Source organism: Barbatula barbatula (assembly GCF_947034865.1).
Source record: "Barbatula barbatula genome assembly, chromosome: 16".
NCBI classification, from domain to species: Eukaryota; Metazoa; Chordata; class Actinopteri; order Cypriniformes; family Nemacheilidae; genus Barbatula; species Barbatula barbatula.
Genome location: NC_136779.1, coordinates 5,576,933 through 5,593,847, shown reverse-complemented (window position 1 = coordinate 5,593,847; position 16,915 = coordinate 5,576,933). Strand labels below are relative to the sequence as shown.

The 16,915-nt window shown below is 37.8% G+C and overlaps 1 protein-coding gene across 1 annotated transcript; it reads left to right on the top strand.

The window, feature by feature from the left end:
• Window positions 1-41: 41 nt before the first annotated feature.
• Window positions 42-16,887, top strand: nherf1a (NHERF family PDZ scaffold protein 1a). Its single transcript, XM_079476307.1, has 6 exons — window positions 42-729; window positions 9,667-9,837; window positions 12,837-12,990; window positions 14,124-14,167; window positions 15,655-15,771; window positions 15,854-16,887. The coding sequence occupies exons 1-6, from the start codon at window positions 271-273 to the stop codon at window positions 16,007-16,009; spliced, it is 1,101 nt and encodes a 366-aa protein (XP_079332433.1). The 5' UTR covers window positions 42-270; the 3' UTR covers window positions 16,010-16,887.
• Window positions 16,888-16,915: the final 28 nt, after the last annotated feature.

The window sequence follows — 16,915 nt, the reverse complement described above, 5'->3', positions numbered from 1 at the left end:
ACGCTCGTTCTGTCAGATTGACAGGTGAGCGGTCCAATCATAGCGCGCTATACACACAGGAGGACCCGCAAAGCGCTGACTGGCTTCACTTCAAAGAAAACTGCGATTTTGACTCGCTTGCGACATTACGATAGTCACAACACAGGAAAGACGCAAAGCGGGCTGTTAAGTTTGACTTTATTTCTTTAATATATCAAGTTTGTCGTGGTTTAACTCTTCCTAAGCCTCGGCGTTTTTTTTCTATCTGTGTAAGTCTGAAAGTTGTACGAAATGTCCAGCAACATCAGGCCAAGGCTGTGCGTATTAGAAAAAGGGGACAACGGTTACGGGTTTCATCTCCACGGCGAAAAGGGCAAACCCGGTCAGTTCGTCCGACATGTGGAGCCCGACTCCCCGGCGGCCACGGCGGGTCTGATGGCCGGGGATAAACTGGTGTTCGTGAACGGAGAGAGTGTGGAGGACGCCAAGCATCAACAGGTGGTGTCCCGTATACGAACCGTCAACGGCAAACTGGAACTCATCGTGGTCGACCCAGAGACCGCAGAACTACTTCAGAAACATAACTTGAAGTGTCATGAAGAGTATTTGACTGATGGGATACCGATACCGAGCAGCGGCGCTGGGTCGGATCATGGGGATGAGGTAAAGAACGGGACATCACGGGAATCGACCCCTGGCCCGGAGACGAACGGAGACATGGGCATAGATAGACTGAGCGTGAGCTCAAAGGTGAGATAAATGACATTTTGTTATATTTGTATGTATTCAAACCTTTTTGTTAGCCATTCCTTATCTCTGAAAGATATTTGTAACTGCTAGAAGATCGAGTCACGTACGTCATGTTTAAGATTGTTGACAGGTTTCCGAGAACACAAGATACGCAATATCTTTATGTGGCCTTTAACTGTTATTATTATTTTCTGAATACGTTGTTCAATCACAAGGCCATGAAACAGCATTTGTGGGACAGTTACAGATGCCATTTTTAGTAGTCACAGGAGAGGTCATGAAAACCATACTTGAGTAAAAGTACAGATACCTTGCAATGAAAATGAGTCCATTACAAGCTACAAGTCACGAATTCCAAAGCGACTTGAGTTAAAGTTTGATTTTAACTGTAAACTTACTCGAGTATCACTCATACTGAATGTTGGCTCAACTAGGTACAAGTCCTCAACTGTTAAGAGACAAAAACAGTCGATTCGCGAGGAGAGCAATCGCATCAAACTGAACACCTCAAAATTGCAACATACCGAGGTTGACCGACACCAGCCTACATCTTTTACAGACACCCAAGTTTCAGTTAAGCTCAAGTGTTTATAAGGAAGCCATTTTTTTCCAAAAAGCAGTATAACGGATTAAGTAATGTTAAGTCAAATTACAAAAGTCCAAGCTGTGCTGAACTGGACATGCTGGTTTTGGACCTATCGAGAGCTGCAGTTGGTCCTCTTCCTACATAAAACAACAGTGATGTGAGCAAGGGGAAAATGCACAAGACGATGCCCTGTAAATAAGCAATATTGCTTCCTCAAAAAGTGTCATGCGAAATGTAATGTGTAACTGCATTAGTCATTCTAAGTAAAGAGTACATGTACTTATTCAAAAATGCATTACATCACACATAGTGAAGGTTTTTTTACTTAATTTTTTTTAAAGAAACGTTTAGCTTATTTCAACAGATCTTGCCTTAGAATCGAATGGATAACAGACTTCATATCGATTTCAAACACTTATAGACACGGTTTCACAGACACGTCTTATCTTAAGCCAGGACTATGACATAGTTCAATTAAGATATTTATGTCGTTTTTATAGAAATGCTTTGGAGAAAACAATACTGGTGTGCATCTTGAGACAAAACAATGGCACTGTTATATTTGTAAGATATTTCAGGGCATGTTATATTCAGATAAGACCGGTCAAACATTAATTTCAGTCTGGGACTAGCCTCAACACTAAGGCCCGGTTTCACAGACAAGGCTTAAGATTATATAATCGTAAAGATCTTTGAATGGCAAAAGATGCAACATTTGATGTAATACAGTACAAGGTCTCCAAGCAATTTTCAGTCCGTCAACAATATAAAAATCTTTATAGGCACATATGTAACTCTGATGGCAATATGAGCAATATTTTAATTCATTTCATAAGAGAAAGAGATATTTAGGTCATTTTAGTAATTTTTTCTATTTCAGTAGATCCCTATGAGTTCCAAAGTAAACTAAACATTTAGCCAAATATATGTCATTGGCTGTGCTTGTTTGTCTATAGGACAAAAGCCAGCAGGATAAACTGACCCCAAGCAACACGTTCATTTAATTCATACAAGAGATTTTGAAGTATTAACACCCAACCTCAGTTATAACACTGTGATACACAACTGATCCTACGAATGTGAAGTATAACTCTGGTTGTGTGCCATTCATTTCTTTTATAATTGATTTACATTGAAGGAAGCAATCGATCTAGGGACCAGATTAACACCTAGCATAACCTGCATAGCAACGTGCTAACAACCACTCGGAACACCTTTCATCAAAGATATTGAAATTAACAAGATGCGTCACTGCTGTTACAATGAATGGGGAGGTTACAACGCTCAATATGGCCGCTCAAGCGAAGGATGTCCCGCCTTCCAGTAAAACGAGCCAATGGTTAATCAGTAAAGACTCTCGGGGGCGGGGCTCTGGTGAGGTGCTTGCCAAAGATGAGGCAACTTTGAAAATGTATTTGCGCAATTTAAGCTTATGATACGGTTCATGTCATGTTTAATTATTATTTGGAAATATGCTTTTTAAAGAAATATATGCCTTCCCCCATTCAAGATAGGACTATGGACGTGCTAATTTGCTGCCCAGAGGTGTTGCAAACATGGCCGCCGTGTGGCACGACTTCCGTAAATGGACTTTGTTTGCATCCACACCGTTGTCATGCTACAGTATGCATCTAGTTGGTGTAGCAACACCTTGGCAACCACCCGAAACAATTTAGCATCATTAGAGGAAGTTTAACACAAAAGCACCTCTACTGAATAATTATTTGCTTCAATATATTATCTCTTTTAATTTCTTTAGAAGACAACTATGTTAAAGGGATAGTTCACCCAAAAATAAATGTATTTAAAAAAATCTTAATTTACTCAAACCTGTATGACTTTCTTTCTTCTACCAAACACAAAAGAAGATATTTTGAGGAAAGTCCCAGCACAGCAAGTTAATGTTAAGTGTGCAGTCTTAATAGTGATGTTCTATTTATTCGTTGACAGAATGGCTCAAAAGACCACTGTTTAATTGACACAACCCAGTAAAAGCTTCACTCATCATAACCCCAGCACCCCCGAGAAGGCCTCAACTCAATAATAGTTTTAAGAGTCTCTGGAACCAAACGGATTATGATCGCATCAATTTCCAGCAATTATCCAAGTGGTTTTGAAGCCTCTGTAAACTATGAATGGCCCTTCTGTGTGTCGTTTTCCTCTCGCCCTCCTGCGTCCCATCCTTCCTTTCTGTGATCATTCAAGAGTAAAATGGAGCTGAAGGAACATCCACAATTTGGCTGTCAATCCTAGCCGGACAGAGCTCTCCTGATGGCAGTGCCCAGGGCATTGCTAATACGTTTTCTGAATAAATAGCCTGCTGGCATGGTGTTTGACCATAACATTATGCTACATTGATAGTAAAGAGGCATAACCGGTTTCCCTTTTTGTCTAATTCTGGTGCTTTTCTTGACATAACAAGCATTTGAGTTATTGTATTAAACTCATTGAACGTGTTTTGTGACCTTTGTGTGATTCCTGAGACAGTCAGGTGTGTGTGGGAGGATAGAGAGGGTGTGTTTGTGTTTGTTTCTATAGAATAATGTCTACACATGTCAATGTCCACTTCTGCCTGAAGTAGATTTAGTTGTGTACAATTTGTTTGGTGTAAAGAATCCAAAGTGTTTACCTTAAATGGAAGGTGAAAGATGGTACAGGTCAGTTTGATCAATAAGGAATTCCAATTGTTTCATTGACGCAAACACTTCACAAAACTATATTGTTATTTATTTTACAGAGAGACTTGCTTTCAAGATTTTCTCTGGGCAGTTCCAAGGTTAAGGATGCAACATTTTTTGTTAAAATTTAAATAAAAGTTCTAAGCTAATGTATTTATTTATTAGAAATATATCGGTTTATTGTTTTTACCAAATTCAAGATGGTGGGGTCCAGACATGAGAAAATTATCTTTCTATGTTTAAAGAGAGAAAAAAAACATGTGTTATGAATGAAGGACACATGTTTTTTTGGAAACATACTGTGTAAGATTTCTGTGAATTAAAATGTGCAAACCAGACACAATAATACCCAAGAAATGTAGAATGGATGCTACTACTTCATAGAATATCAAATAGTTACTTTATTTTCATTTTAATGTGTCCATTTATAAGGAATATGGACTATTATGGATGTTTGTGAAGAACTATGCTTTAAAAACTTTAAGAGACTTCACAAAGGTATTTAAAACACAAACCTCTGACCTGTCGGTTTGGTGAAAACCTTTGGTAAAACATATGGTTGACCTTTGTCCTTTTTTTATTAAATTGAAGCAAATACGTTTTAATAAGTGATGCTTGTTCAGTATTAACACCTCCTTAAGTATTACGTTGTGGTGCATTTCTTATTCAATGCTACCTTTGCAAGAAATTAGATGCATGTAGTCTATAGAATATCTTCTGGCGCGTTTGCCACATTATATCGATGTGTATCTGCGCCACATGCATGCTCTCTGCCCCCATTTCAAAAGTAAACTGTCAAGCCAAAACACAACTGCAAGAGTGGGAGGATTCTTCATACATTTGAATAAACCACTTCCTTAGTTAAAGGTTTGTCGTTTTCCTGCTGTGTATTGGTATATTTTACAGATGACACAAGCAGTAGACGAGGAGAAAGCGTATCAGCGTTCACCTCACTGCTTTGCGCTTTCGGTACCTGTTTGCATTTTGTTGACGGTCGGCATTTTTCAATTCTCTGTGGGTTAATTATTGTCTGTTGAGTCCAAGTACTTATTCAGGATCCAAAGGCTTTGGCTGGGCCTGTAAATCTGTTTATGGTGCCTTTCCTCCACTCCTCTCAACTTTATACAATCAATTTATTGAAATGTCATTTCTTAAGCTTCATTTGCTATTGCCTACCAAGTACCAATATGTAAGTATTCCACACGACTGGGAGTTTAAATAAAGCATGCCCACTAGAATTATTTTTTTTAATGTGTAACCAACCCTTCCCCTGGTAGTTGAGCAAACGCTGACAACATGAGTTACTAAAGTGAACTATAAAGTCATTACACTTTGTATTATTGAACTGTAGTATCTTTATAGAGCTGGTGGAGGGTTTACTGGTTGGAGTTGTGACTTTGATGGGTTAGGTTAGGGCCTTTCCTCTCTCAACTCGTGACAAACAGGTTTACTTCCTGACACGCGACAATTGCATAACCATTTCATCCGTCAGAACATTAGTTATCTGACAGCATGCACCCTCAGGTGTGATGACTGACAGTCATGGGTTTTTTGACATGTAAAGATGAGCTCACATTTGAATAATGGCTGGACTTTATTCCCTGCGCCCGTGTGCAAGGTGGGGAAATGCCCAACAGTTGGACAAATGATGAGTTTTTGGGTGAAATAGTTACCCAGCCAACATGGAACGTTCTCAGATCGTTTGGCTAACGTTCTGTTAAAGTTATTAAAAGTGATCTAGCAGTAACGTTAAAAGAGCGTTTTATGAGCGTTATGTCATGCTAAGAGTTAAAAAAAAAAAAGAGTTAAAAATTGGTTTTAGAAATGTTATTTTTGCATTGTTTAAACATTTTACAGAAAATAAAACCAATGTTTTCATAACTTAAAAAGTAACTTAAAATTACATTTCATGCATTGTGTAATGTTGCTGTATGTGAATGTAAGCCGTCTGCCGAGTTGAAAAGCCAAAAGTGAAAGAATAACAAAGATATTGGATTGTCGCGCGTGACACTTGTGATTAACAAAGGTTGATGGGGGGGGGGGCGAGAAACTAATCTCACGAGACAAGATCTTTTGACTTTTTTGACTTAAATGATTAAATATATAGGGAAACATTGTATTTTATTCACCTTAACACAAAATGAAAAAAATGTTGGCATTATAAAATCAACTTTATGAAACACATTAAACTTCTATTTTAATGAATTAAACTATGCAGTAAAAAATGATATGTAAGGATTGCAAAATATTTTGCACAAAATGAATGCTTTGTTTTCTTAACAGTCGTAGCGTGTGTTCTTTTTCTCGATATGCTTTTGGATAGTGCTCGTGTTAGCAGAGGTGGCGATCATATCACACAGTCAATCCTCCTTCCTCCACTCACTGAACCCTCACAGCGTTTTGTTCAACAGTTAAAACTACCTAAACACATCATCTTTGCTTGCACATGTAAGAGACAGAAGACTGTTTTTGAAGAAGTTTGCCTGTGAATGTATTTAAAATAACGTAATATGAACTTGTAGTTGCTATACTGTGCTTGTGGTACAGTCAGCTCAGCTGCTGGCAGCACAAACGCTGTTTACATAGAAAAATGGTAGGAAAGTAGCACCGCGGGATGGAAAATGACATTGACTAACAATGGCCAGGCCCGTCACTGTAGCTCACGGCATGCACATACTTTCCGCAGTTATTAGCTTGTTCTGTACAGTACTGAAAACGGGTCACACCACAACAAAATTTGCAAATGCTCCCAAATGTATTTTGAGGCGGCACAGGTTCAATTTAGGGAGCTTATGGGACTAAAAGGGTCACAATTTCGAGCCCAGCACTACATCATGCCAATTCTCGCGAGATCTCGTCCCACAAGGTCTCGTCACACCCCTGAAGGTTTATGATGTTTACACGTTTTGTCTATCAAGATAAGCAGATGAACACAGTATTTGTTACATTTGAAGCCAAAATACAATCGGTAGAAGTTAAAAGCTACCCCGATGCTAAGGTCGCTCGATATCAACGTCACCACCACCATGCCTCCGACAACTCTTTCAAACTTGTTTAAAAATGTGTTCCCTGGTAAGGAATTACTCCGTGCATGTTGCATTATTTGTGAGCTTTGTATGCGCGATGACGTCTAACGTCAAAGGAATTAGTCGCTTTTAGCAACTGGTAAGCAACCGTCGTTTTTAAATCACAATAAGGCTTTAAAAAAAAGCTCATTCACTCTTTGCTTTTTTCCTCTGCTGACTAGCTTTCTATATTGGACATATATCTATATCTAACATTTGCTTTTGGAACTATAGTTACTTTTTCGCAAGTTCTCAACTATAATTTTGTACATTTTTAAATAAATCGTGTACTCCTGTCATGCCTGTGTTATGTCAGGACATAATCTTTAAGGACAGGAAAGTGGGACACATTTGTTATATTTTACATAGTAAGTAGTACTCTCATTATGGTAATGAGAATTGAAGGAGTAAATATCACAATGCACAAAATCTGTTTGTCTTCATTTTTTTTATTTTGCTGAAAAATATTTGATGTCTTTGAATTTGCTGAGTTAAATATGACTTGGATGTTCTTGACTGCTATCGTTAATCGTATGTGCTTATGTTTTATTGCTCATTTGAATTTTCTGTCCAAATGGTTTTTGATAAGATTTCTTATGTAAATGCAGGCTCTTGTAAAAGCAGATTATGTCATTCTGACGACGTGGATGTGTGGGCCCCTGCCAAACCTATCCCAAAGATAGCAGCCAACACCCAAGTCCTTTCCCACAATTCTCTCCTAGCTCACACCCGGCTTGACCAAACAGTCATGTGCCAAATCCCTCGGCTCACCCGGCGTAATACAATGACACTACATCGAGGATGATTTCTGTTCATATTTGTTCTGTTGACACTTTATATTCAGATGAGTACGCAAAGGTTGTTGTAATAGCGTGATGACATTAGTCATGAAGACCCAAAGCGTGTGATAACAGCATGTGACTTTATCAGGCAGATTTGTGTGTCTTATCACTGCTGGGTGTATTGCTTTTAATATGCCTAGTGATCTTCTGTTTTTACTTGTGTATAGTGAACATAAAAATAAGTAAAACCCTGAATATGACTCTTTTTTTTTTCTGTGGAACACAAAAGAAGACATTTTGAGAAATGTGCATACGTGTACATACAATGAAAGTCAGTGTTGTTTGGTTACCAACGTTCATCAAAATACCTTCCTTTGTGTTCAGCAGAAGACAGTCAAATGAAATGAAATGGTGAGTAAAGATACTTTTTTATCAGGACCTTTTCTCTCTCTTATCTCTTAGTAATAGTCTTTTAGCAGATGCTCTTATCTAAAGCGACTTAGTGCACTTATCACAGGGACAATCCCCTTGGAGCATCCCAGGGTTATAGTGGTCTTGCTCAAGGGCACCATGGTGATAGAAAATTGCTAGTTCATGGCCAACAAGCAATAAACCATCAGCAAATAACCAACTTCATGCTTTTACCACAAATCAATGATATCCACAAACCATCCACAAAAACAATCCTCAGGTGTTGTCTTGTGTTCAAGCAGAATAGATTGAACTCACAGTGTAACATATGGCATCTGCTGGCTAAGCCTATGCTAATCAAAGCTAAGATAGGTCTTTGCCATAGTTAAGTGTTAGAAGAGCTTTTGTTTTATTAGTGGCAAGTGCGTCATGAGATAAAGATGTATTTGGTATTGTTTGCCTTGTGAACTGTGAGGCACAGTGTTTTCTTTCATTGTCAGTCGTGTTGAGCACATGCGGTGACTGTAGTGCCCTTCAATCCTCATTGCTATCTAGTTTCCCAGCTCTCCCAGGAAATGGTTAGATTACCGCGTATACTCATGCCTTCTGCTTTTGACTTTCTTTTTATATTTGGTGTATTTTAAGAGCTTTGGATGTACCAATACAATCCCATTGCAATTCGTAATTCGTTTTATAAAGCGACTATTTTGAATGATTTCACACAACCTCATATTTGCGTCTTTTGAATAAATTCACATTTTTGTATGATATGACATTTTTTGTAAATCAGCCCATTCATAATCTAGTTACAAAACCTATGCATTTTATGCAAACACTATAGGATGTAATAACAAACTGTCCACTTTATACCGTATGTTTGAATGCGTTTCTTTGACTCATCCATGGATCAATATGTGCATGAAGACAGGTGGATGTTTGTATTGGGCTGCTCGTCTGATCTGTTTGTACACTTTCAGCCATATATCACTGGTTGGTTTGTTAAAGAAGGAAGTGCATGAATGACCGAGCGCTTTCTACATTTCATTTCTACGTTTCAGAGCTGCGTCCGGCGGTTTGAGTTATTTTTAAAATGGTAAACGGGTTCTATTTTGAGTATCTCTTTCTCTGTGTAGTTTACGCTCTTATCTATGTGGTTTTATTTGGATTGATGAGGAAGCTTGAATGTGTCTGTATTTAAATCAGATGTGCGATGAAACTGGCTTGCTTTACTGTAATTGTTTTTTTCTGTTTCAGTGTGTTGTACATTGTTGTTTTTGTTTTTGTGTGTACTTTTGTGATCTCCAAAACTGATATAAGCCTATGCATTTATAAATGATATCAGGAAATGTATAATAACTCCTGGAAGTCTTTTATTTTTTTCGTAGTTTTCACTCTTGTTTGTCGTTTCGGTGCAGGAATCTACTAAAGAGCTGCGTCCACGTCTGTGTCACATGAAGAAGGGCACTACCGGATACGGCTTTAATCTGCACACAGAGAAGTCCAAACCTGGCCAGTACATCAGGGCGGTGGATGAAGACTCTCCAGCAGAGAAATCTGGACTTCAACCCCAAGACAAAATAGTGCAGGTATAATCCATCATGTTATCAGTAATGAACACAAATGTGTGTATGCTGTACTTCACTGACTCACATTCCATTGTTTTATCTGACAATGACGCTCCTCGCTGTAACTGTGTTAAAATCAACAGCCATGACTGTGATATGACATTGCATTTTTATTAATAATAGAAAACATTCTATACAAAGTACTATACAGATCAAAACTTTAATTCAGATCATCAATGATAGAGCGCTTTCATACTGTATACTATTTAGCTTCAAAACTTGTTGAATCTTCCATGAACTGTTTAACCCGTGCAATGGGTATGACACTAGCATTCAGCACTAAATGCCTAAGCTGTGTGTGCTGTTTCCAGAGCAGTAATCTCATTAGATAGCGGTGAAGGAATGACCAGTGTCATTACTGTCTCTGTGGGAGAACAGGATTAGGAAACTCCTGTGGATAGGTCAGAGGTGCATCTGTTTATCAACCCACCTGAAATCCTACAGGAAATTTAAGTCAGGCTGATAGCAAAGGAGAACATGAAACGAATGGCGTCTTGTAGTGCCATCCTAAAAAGGGGAAAAATCACTCTCGCGTACTGTGGTGGGCTTTATGAGACCATACTGTATTTATGCTTTTTGTTTTGCTTATGTTTTTCCGATTGCTTCTATGGTTTACTTGATTTGTAAATTGCTTTGTATTAAAGCGTCTGCTAAATATAAATCTAAGGAAGTGAGATATATAAATAGTATATAAATATGATGTGTATATATATATATATATAACTTTCCTGTAGCTCAGTGGTTAGAGCATGGCACTAGCAATGCCAAGGTCGTGGGTTCGATCATAGGGGATTACACATACATAGATACAAATGTATAGTATAATGCAATGTAAGTCGCTTTGGACAAAAGCTTCTGCCAAATGCATAAATGTACTAAATTAATATAACTATAAACACAAGAGAGAGAAGGGCCGGAGTGAGAGATATAGAGACAGACAAAGTGAGAATGTCAGATGAACAGATTCGCAGATAGGGAATGTAAAAGTATATAAACGTACAGTATTTCCCAGGAAATTACATAAAAGATTTGAAGGTCTAGTGTGTAATTTTGTGGACGATCTATTGACAGAAATGCAACTTAATATACATAACCACGTACATCTTCAGGTGTGTATAAAGACCTTACATAATGCAGAGTTATGTTTTTATAACCTTTGAATGAGCTATTTCTATCTACTTACACCGCAGGTCCCCTTAGATATTTTTAATGGGGTCCAGTTAACAACATTTTTCAAAATAGTTTCTTTTGTGTTTTGCGGAAGAAAGAAAGTAATACATGTTTTTGCATCCGTAAACGCCCGCCAAATCCGAAAAAACACATAAGAAAATTTCAGACTATATGTGCAAAGACCTTTAAACTGCATGCTTTAGCCTCTTTATTGTCATCGCTCAGCAGGTTACATTGTATACTTACATTAACGTGTATTGAAAAGCAACTGACATTTCTCATGAAGATTGTTTATGAACTTGCTCCAATATAAGAAAAGTTACGGATTGCAGGTTTAGGGGATTTCATGCAATATAACCTTTCAGATGTGACTTTTTCTTCTGTGTATTGAGTGACTGTTATGAACAACGTTGGCGACGGCTGTACTCTGTGAAATAGCGTGTTAAGTTTCCTGGGTCATGGTTGACTTGTCTGTGGTCGTGTGGTCTTATTTTACATAGTTTATTGCATTTTGTTGGTGAAACTGTTTTGAATAAATCAATCTGTCACTCTATGTATCCTCTTTCTGTTGCCGATCTGCTTTTATTCATTTTTTATGATTTTCTTATTGAAAAGTTTGACCAGTTAAGAACTTTAAGGGGTTGCTTTGTCTCTGTTGTGAACGTCTGGTCCTCATAGAGGGGCTTTTAATCTCCTTCAGAACCCCACTGAAGCTTTTCTTTCAATGTTGGCTTCAGTCACCGGCCGTGTCTTAAAAGCTTGTTCTTGGTTTCATTTCTATTTCCTGAATCTTTTCTCAGATTCCAAAGAGCTGAGAGTCGTTTTAAATGTAAAGCTGTCATGTGAAATCGCATGGTTTAGCTAAACACTCCATGTTTCACGCTCACAGTGATGAATTCACATTTTTGCTTCCTGTATTCTGTGAGTCTGGCCTCTTGTTGTGTGTGAGTGTATAATAGGGCCGTGTTTAGGGACATTAAGGGACGTATAAGAGGGCTGTTGTTTGTCGGCTGTGTTTTAATTGCCTGCAGAACGGGAGAGTGGGACCGGCATTCTTAAGAGCCCACTTCTGCCCAGACTCTCCCACGCGGATCCCTTAACCTCTGACCTCCTACAACCGGCCAACAGAGCCGCTGTATTCTCCCAGGTGTCTCTCTCTGAGAACATGTCATTAGTCTTTTACATGTTAAATATTATATTCTGTCAAATTAGACAGAAGATTTGCTGTGTCCTATAAGTTCCATAATAGTAGTATTGCACTAGTAGTATTATACTAGTAGTAATAGTAGTAGTTAGTGTGCCCTATAATTGCCACAGCAACAATTATGCAAATAGGGAGAATGAGTAACATTTCATATTTAAATGTGATCACATCAAATTATGTTAACTGAGAAAAGATAAAGTAAATATGAAAACATATACACTGCCATTCAAACGTTTAGGTTCACTTGCTCATTCTTGATAAAATGGGACTATTTGAATTATGTTACAGTATGTATGACCTAAAATAAAATACGGGTGCTTTTTATGCGCTGGCTCCTATTGGCCGCTTTCTCGTCATCATTTATTAAAGTCATCCATTTCAAAAAAATCTTTTTGTTTGGTAAAAAGAAAATAATATGCTAGCACAAATATGTTTTATATATCTGTTATAAAACATCTCTTTAGATGAAAAGGTTTTGTAACATGATAAACATTTCAGCCGAGTGAGCAATCGAGAACCGCAGGTGCTGCCTTGCCGTTTTTATATCCTCCAGGAACACAATGATTTAATGTTGTTCTTTCTGCAGGTGAACGGTGTTTCTGTGCACGACCTTCAGCATTCAGAAGTCGTGGCGGCCATCAAGGCAGGAGGAGAGGAGACTAAGCTTCTGGTGGTAGATCCTGAGACGGAAGCCTTCTTCACGAGCTGTCAGGTCTTACCCACTGAGGAACACCTCACAGGTATCACCGTCACATTTTAACTCGATGTCGCCGGCATGTTTTACCCTGTGCAAAGTGCGACTCTGACCCTGTTCATTTTGACCTCCGGTGTGGTTTTGCTGATCAGGAACAATTTAGTTTACTTTGTCAAACATTTCACCGTATTATACACACACAGGAACACACTGCTGGTTAAATATCAACTTCAACCCTGTGGTGTCACTGGCTGTACATGTAAGATTTAGGCACTGCCAACATGTCGTCATGGTGACCAGGGCCTTGGCAACAGTATGAGAAATGGGGAAAGTTAGTCACCCCTAAATACTCCAGACAGATAAATGTCGTTAAACATCTTGGGTTGTCGGCCCATGTTTAACACCATCTATTTACTTAAACAACTTGGCCATTAATATAATTTTACCTCTTTAACTACGATCAGTTTTTTTATTTTATTTGTTTAGAGAGTTTGCCGACAGCACCAGGCTGTTACAGCATGCCGGAGAGCCACTGGACTTTCTCCATTTCTCTTTGAAAGCATGTTGACAGCTTCACTCCCACACATCTTTAATTTATCATCCATCCACAACAGTCATGTTTCCCAATTCTCATGAAATTCTAAAAAGGCCTGTTTTATGTTTCCGATTTTTCTGAATGAAACTCACTGTCCTGCTATGTTGTGCTGTGATTCGGTCTGCTAGCCAATGGCACATAAGCATTGAAGATTTTCTAATAGTTGTATAAACGATATGCTTAAATGAAATCAAAAGTTTTTTTAATATAACACGTAAATTAATCAAATCATAAATGATTAACCTATTAAGCCCATTCACCCATCCAGTTATAAATGGAGCATTAGATTCTGACAAAACTTTTCATCATATGCACATCGGTTCAGTTGAAGGCGTGGGAACACTGCATTGTGGGTTTCTGTTAATCTAACACAAAGATCTAGATGCATTTGCCAAGTCGAAAATAAAACACTACACCACAGTAGTTTTCAGGTTATTGTGATTGTCCTTTTTTGTAAGTGAAAATGATTAACAACCACTGGATGCATTTCGACTCACTGTGATCACAACAATATCTTCTGAACCAGATTCTGTTTCCTGTATGTGTTTCCGTTGTCAGATATTGTGTGATTTCTCTGTGCGCAGGTCCACTGCCAGTGCCTGTAGTGAGTCAGGAGACAGTCGATCAGGTGAGTTACATTACCTCTGCTCAGAGACGAGATCTTTACCAGCATGTGTTGAATGAAGAAATATGCATTCAGACCTGAATTTATGACACCATGTGGAAAGATTTTTTTCTGTTTTTATTGCTTTCTTGTGGACATTTTTTGTTTATGTGCACGTGCCATGTGATCGGTTGATTAAGGGCTTGTAATGTATCGGGAAGATTTAGTGATGGTGTTAGATGATGTACAGAATTCTCTCAAGCAGCACTTCTGTTAGATAAGCAATGAGAACACATCATCTCTGATCTTTAATGGAAGTTCTCTAAACATTTATCTTACCCTGTCAGTAGATAAAACTGCGGGGGAGAGTTGTTACTTGTTCTTGCTCTTTTCACAGCATGTATAACTAACTTTATCAGGTCCTGGTGCCTCTGACTTGTTCTGATAAAGCATTCACACAGCAGCTCTCGGCCCGCTGTAGTGGAGAGACTTTGTTTTTTTAGTCTTGATGATCCAGCACATGTCATCATTACTTATGAGATTTGGGGATGTATTCGTGGTTTAGATCAGTGGCTTTAAAATGAGAGCTATACTGTAGAGGACGGCAGGAGAATTGCTAACCAAGATAACCATTTTTTAACGTAAATCATGTCATATTGCATATCTGGTCTGTATCAGTCTACAGCTCATTGGAGCAGTTCTATTTATTTAGTATAACATATAACCCTAGTAACACACACATTACATGTGTAATGTTGTGTTGACCTAGATAGAGAAACCAAAACTCTTGACTAATGCTGTAAATCCTTTGCGAATTCTTTGCTGAAAGATTCGCTGCTCTTTGTAATGAAATTGGCTTCTTGGCAGACAGGGTCAAATTCATTTTCTCTTCCACCCACCTATACTTGCTTCCCTTGATATGGTTTTAATAAGAACATAAATCACACAGAAATTGTGAAAGAAGAAATTTGACCTGGTGGTTTGTTTCCGACGACTAGAAAACACGATGACATGTAAAAACATCTAAATGTGAAAATTATATTTATTTGTCATGGGTAATGAATAAACATTGGTCCAATTATAAGTGTTATTATCTAAATGCCCAGACATTTCTCTCTACAGTGGTTGATCACGCTTAAAAGTGCTGAAGTTCTTTTAACCCATGGTTGGGTTAATATGGACAAACCCAACCTTTGGTTTGTCAGTAAATTAACATGGAAAATGCTCAGCATTTTAGATTCAAACCACCCAGTAGTTAATTTAAAACCAGAGGTCGGGTTTGTTAATCTTTTATCCAACCCAGCATTTTTTATTTTAATTAACATTTGTAATTCATCATTTAATAATCAGTTATTTATGAAGTACATACTGTACTGTACTGTACTAATATTAATCAGTCACACTGTGAGATGAACACAGCTCAGGGTCCATCTAGTGGTAAGATGTGATATTGCATCTTATTTTGGTGGGTGTATATTATGGTCTGTATTAACAGTCAATTGTCAATACAGGTGAACGGAAAAACAGCCCGGGAGGAAAAATCCAGAGTGTCTGTGAGCCTTTCTAACTCCAGCACCACTTCTGACACATCCACTTCCGCAGCTCCGGCCAGCATTCCAGAACCAGAGGTCCGTCTCCATACACTGTAGTGAATCCGTTTACAGGCTGATCACAAATTATTTTAATGGCGATGCTATGTGCTTATTTCAGGAGATATCCAAAGAACCAACTTCAGATGAAGATAAAGGACTTTCTCTAAGCATGTCGCTGCAGCAGGCTAAAGAACGCGCTCGCCAGAAACGCTCCAACAAAAAAGCTCCACAAATGGACTGGAGCAAACGAAACGAGCTCTTCGGCAAACTCTGAGATTTCATCATAGTCTTCATTTCATCTGTTTTCATTACAACAATGTTCTCTTTCATCCCATCATGCCTTTCACCTTCGTTTTTCTTTTCTCTTGCACACAATGAGTCTTCTTTCACATGTATATTTTTAAACCAGTGTTATTTGACCTGTGATTTGTTATGATCTTTTGTATGATTACTTGTTATCAACTTGGTTGACCTCTATATCACTGATATAAGACTATATATATATATATATAAGATTTAATAAAACTGTATAATGTACAGTTTAGAATATAGTTTTTAAAGAAAACTCAAATGATATTGTGTCTGGCTTTGCTGACAGTAATTTTTCAGTAAAGTATTTTTAGAGAGCTCTTTTATGTCTTTCAGAGCTTGTCTTAAACCTTATTTTCAAACTGTAAGTCTTTTGAACTTTTGCTTCATGTTATAAGGTATAAAAGCTGAAGCATTCTAATTTTGTAAATGAACTCCTTATAAATCATGAACTTATCAAGTTACTATTTCTGACTCGATGACTATTGCTTAATACTGCTGGCTATAAGAATCTCTTATTAAAGGTTTAATTTAAGCGGCTTGTTTGGTAACTCTAGTGCTACTCATTTCGTAGGTACATACTCCTCCTGGTGACCAAACCTCAACAATTATTTTGAGTAAAATTAATGTAATATCGTTTGGTCAATTGTTTTATCTTCAATAATCGTAATTTTTTAAAGATTATTTTGTAGCCCAAATTCGTATCTTTTGTAGCACATATCTCTTTTTATTGTATTATTTCATATTAAAATAATGCATTTGTTTTTGTAGCATTTTGTAACCCATTATTTGATTAAAATGATAAAAAGGAATGCATGGTAAGCATATTACTGTGTTGACATCAATTGTGACAATTTTTAAAAGCCAGTGT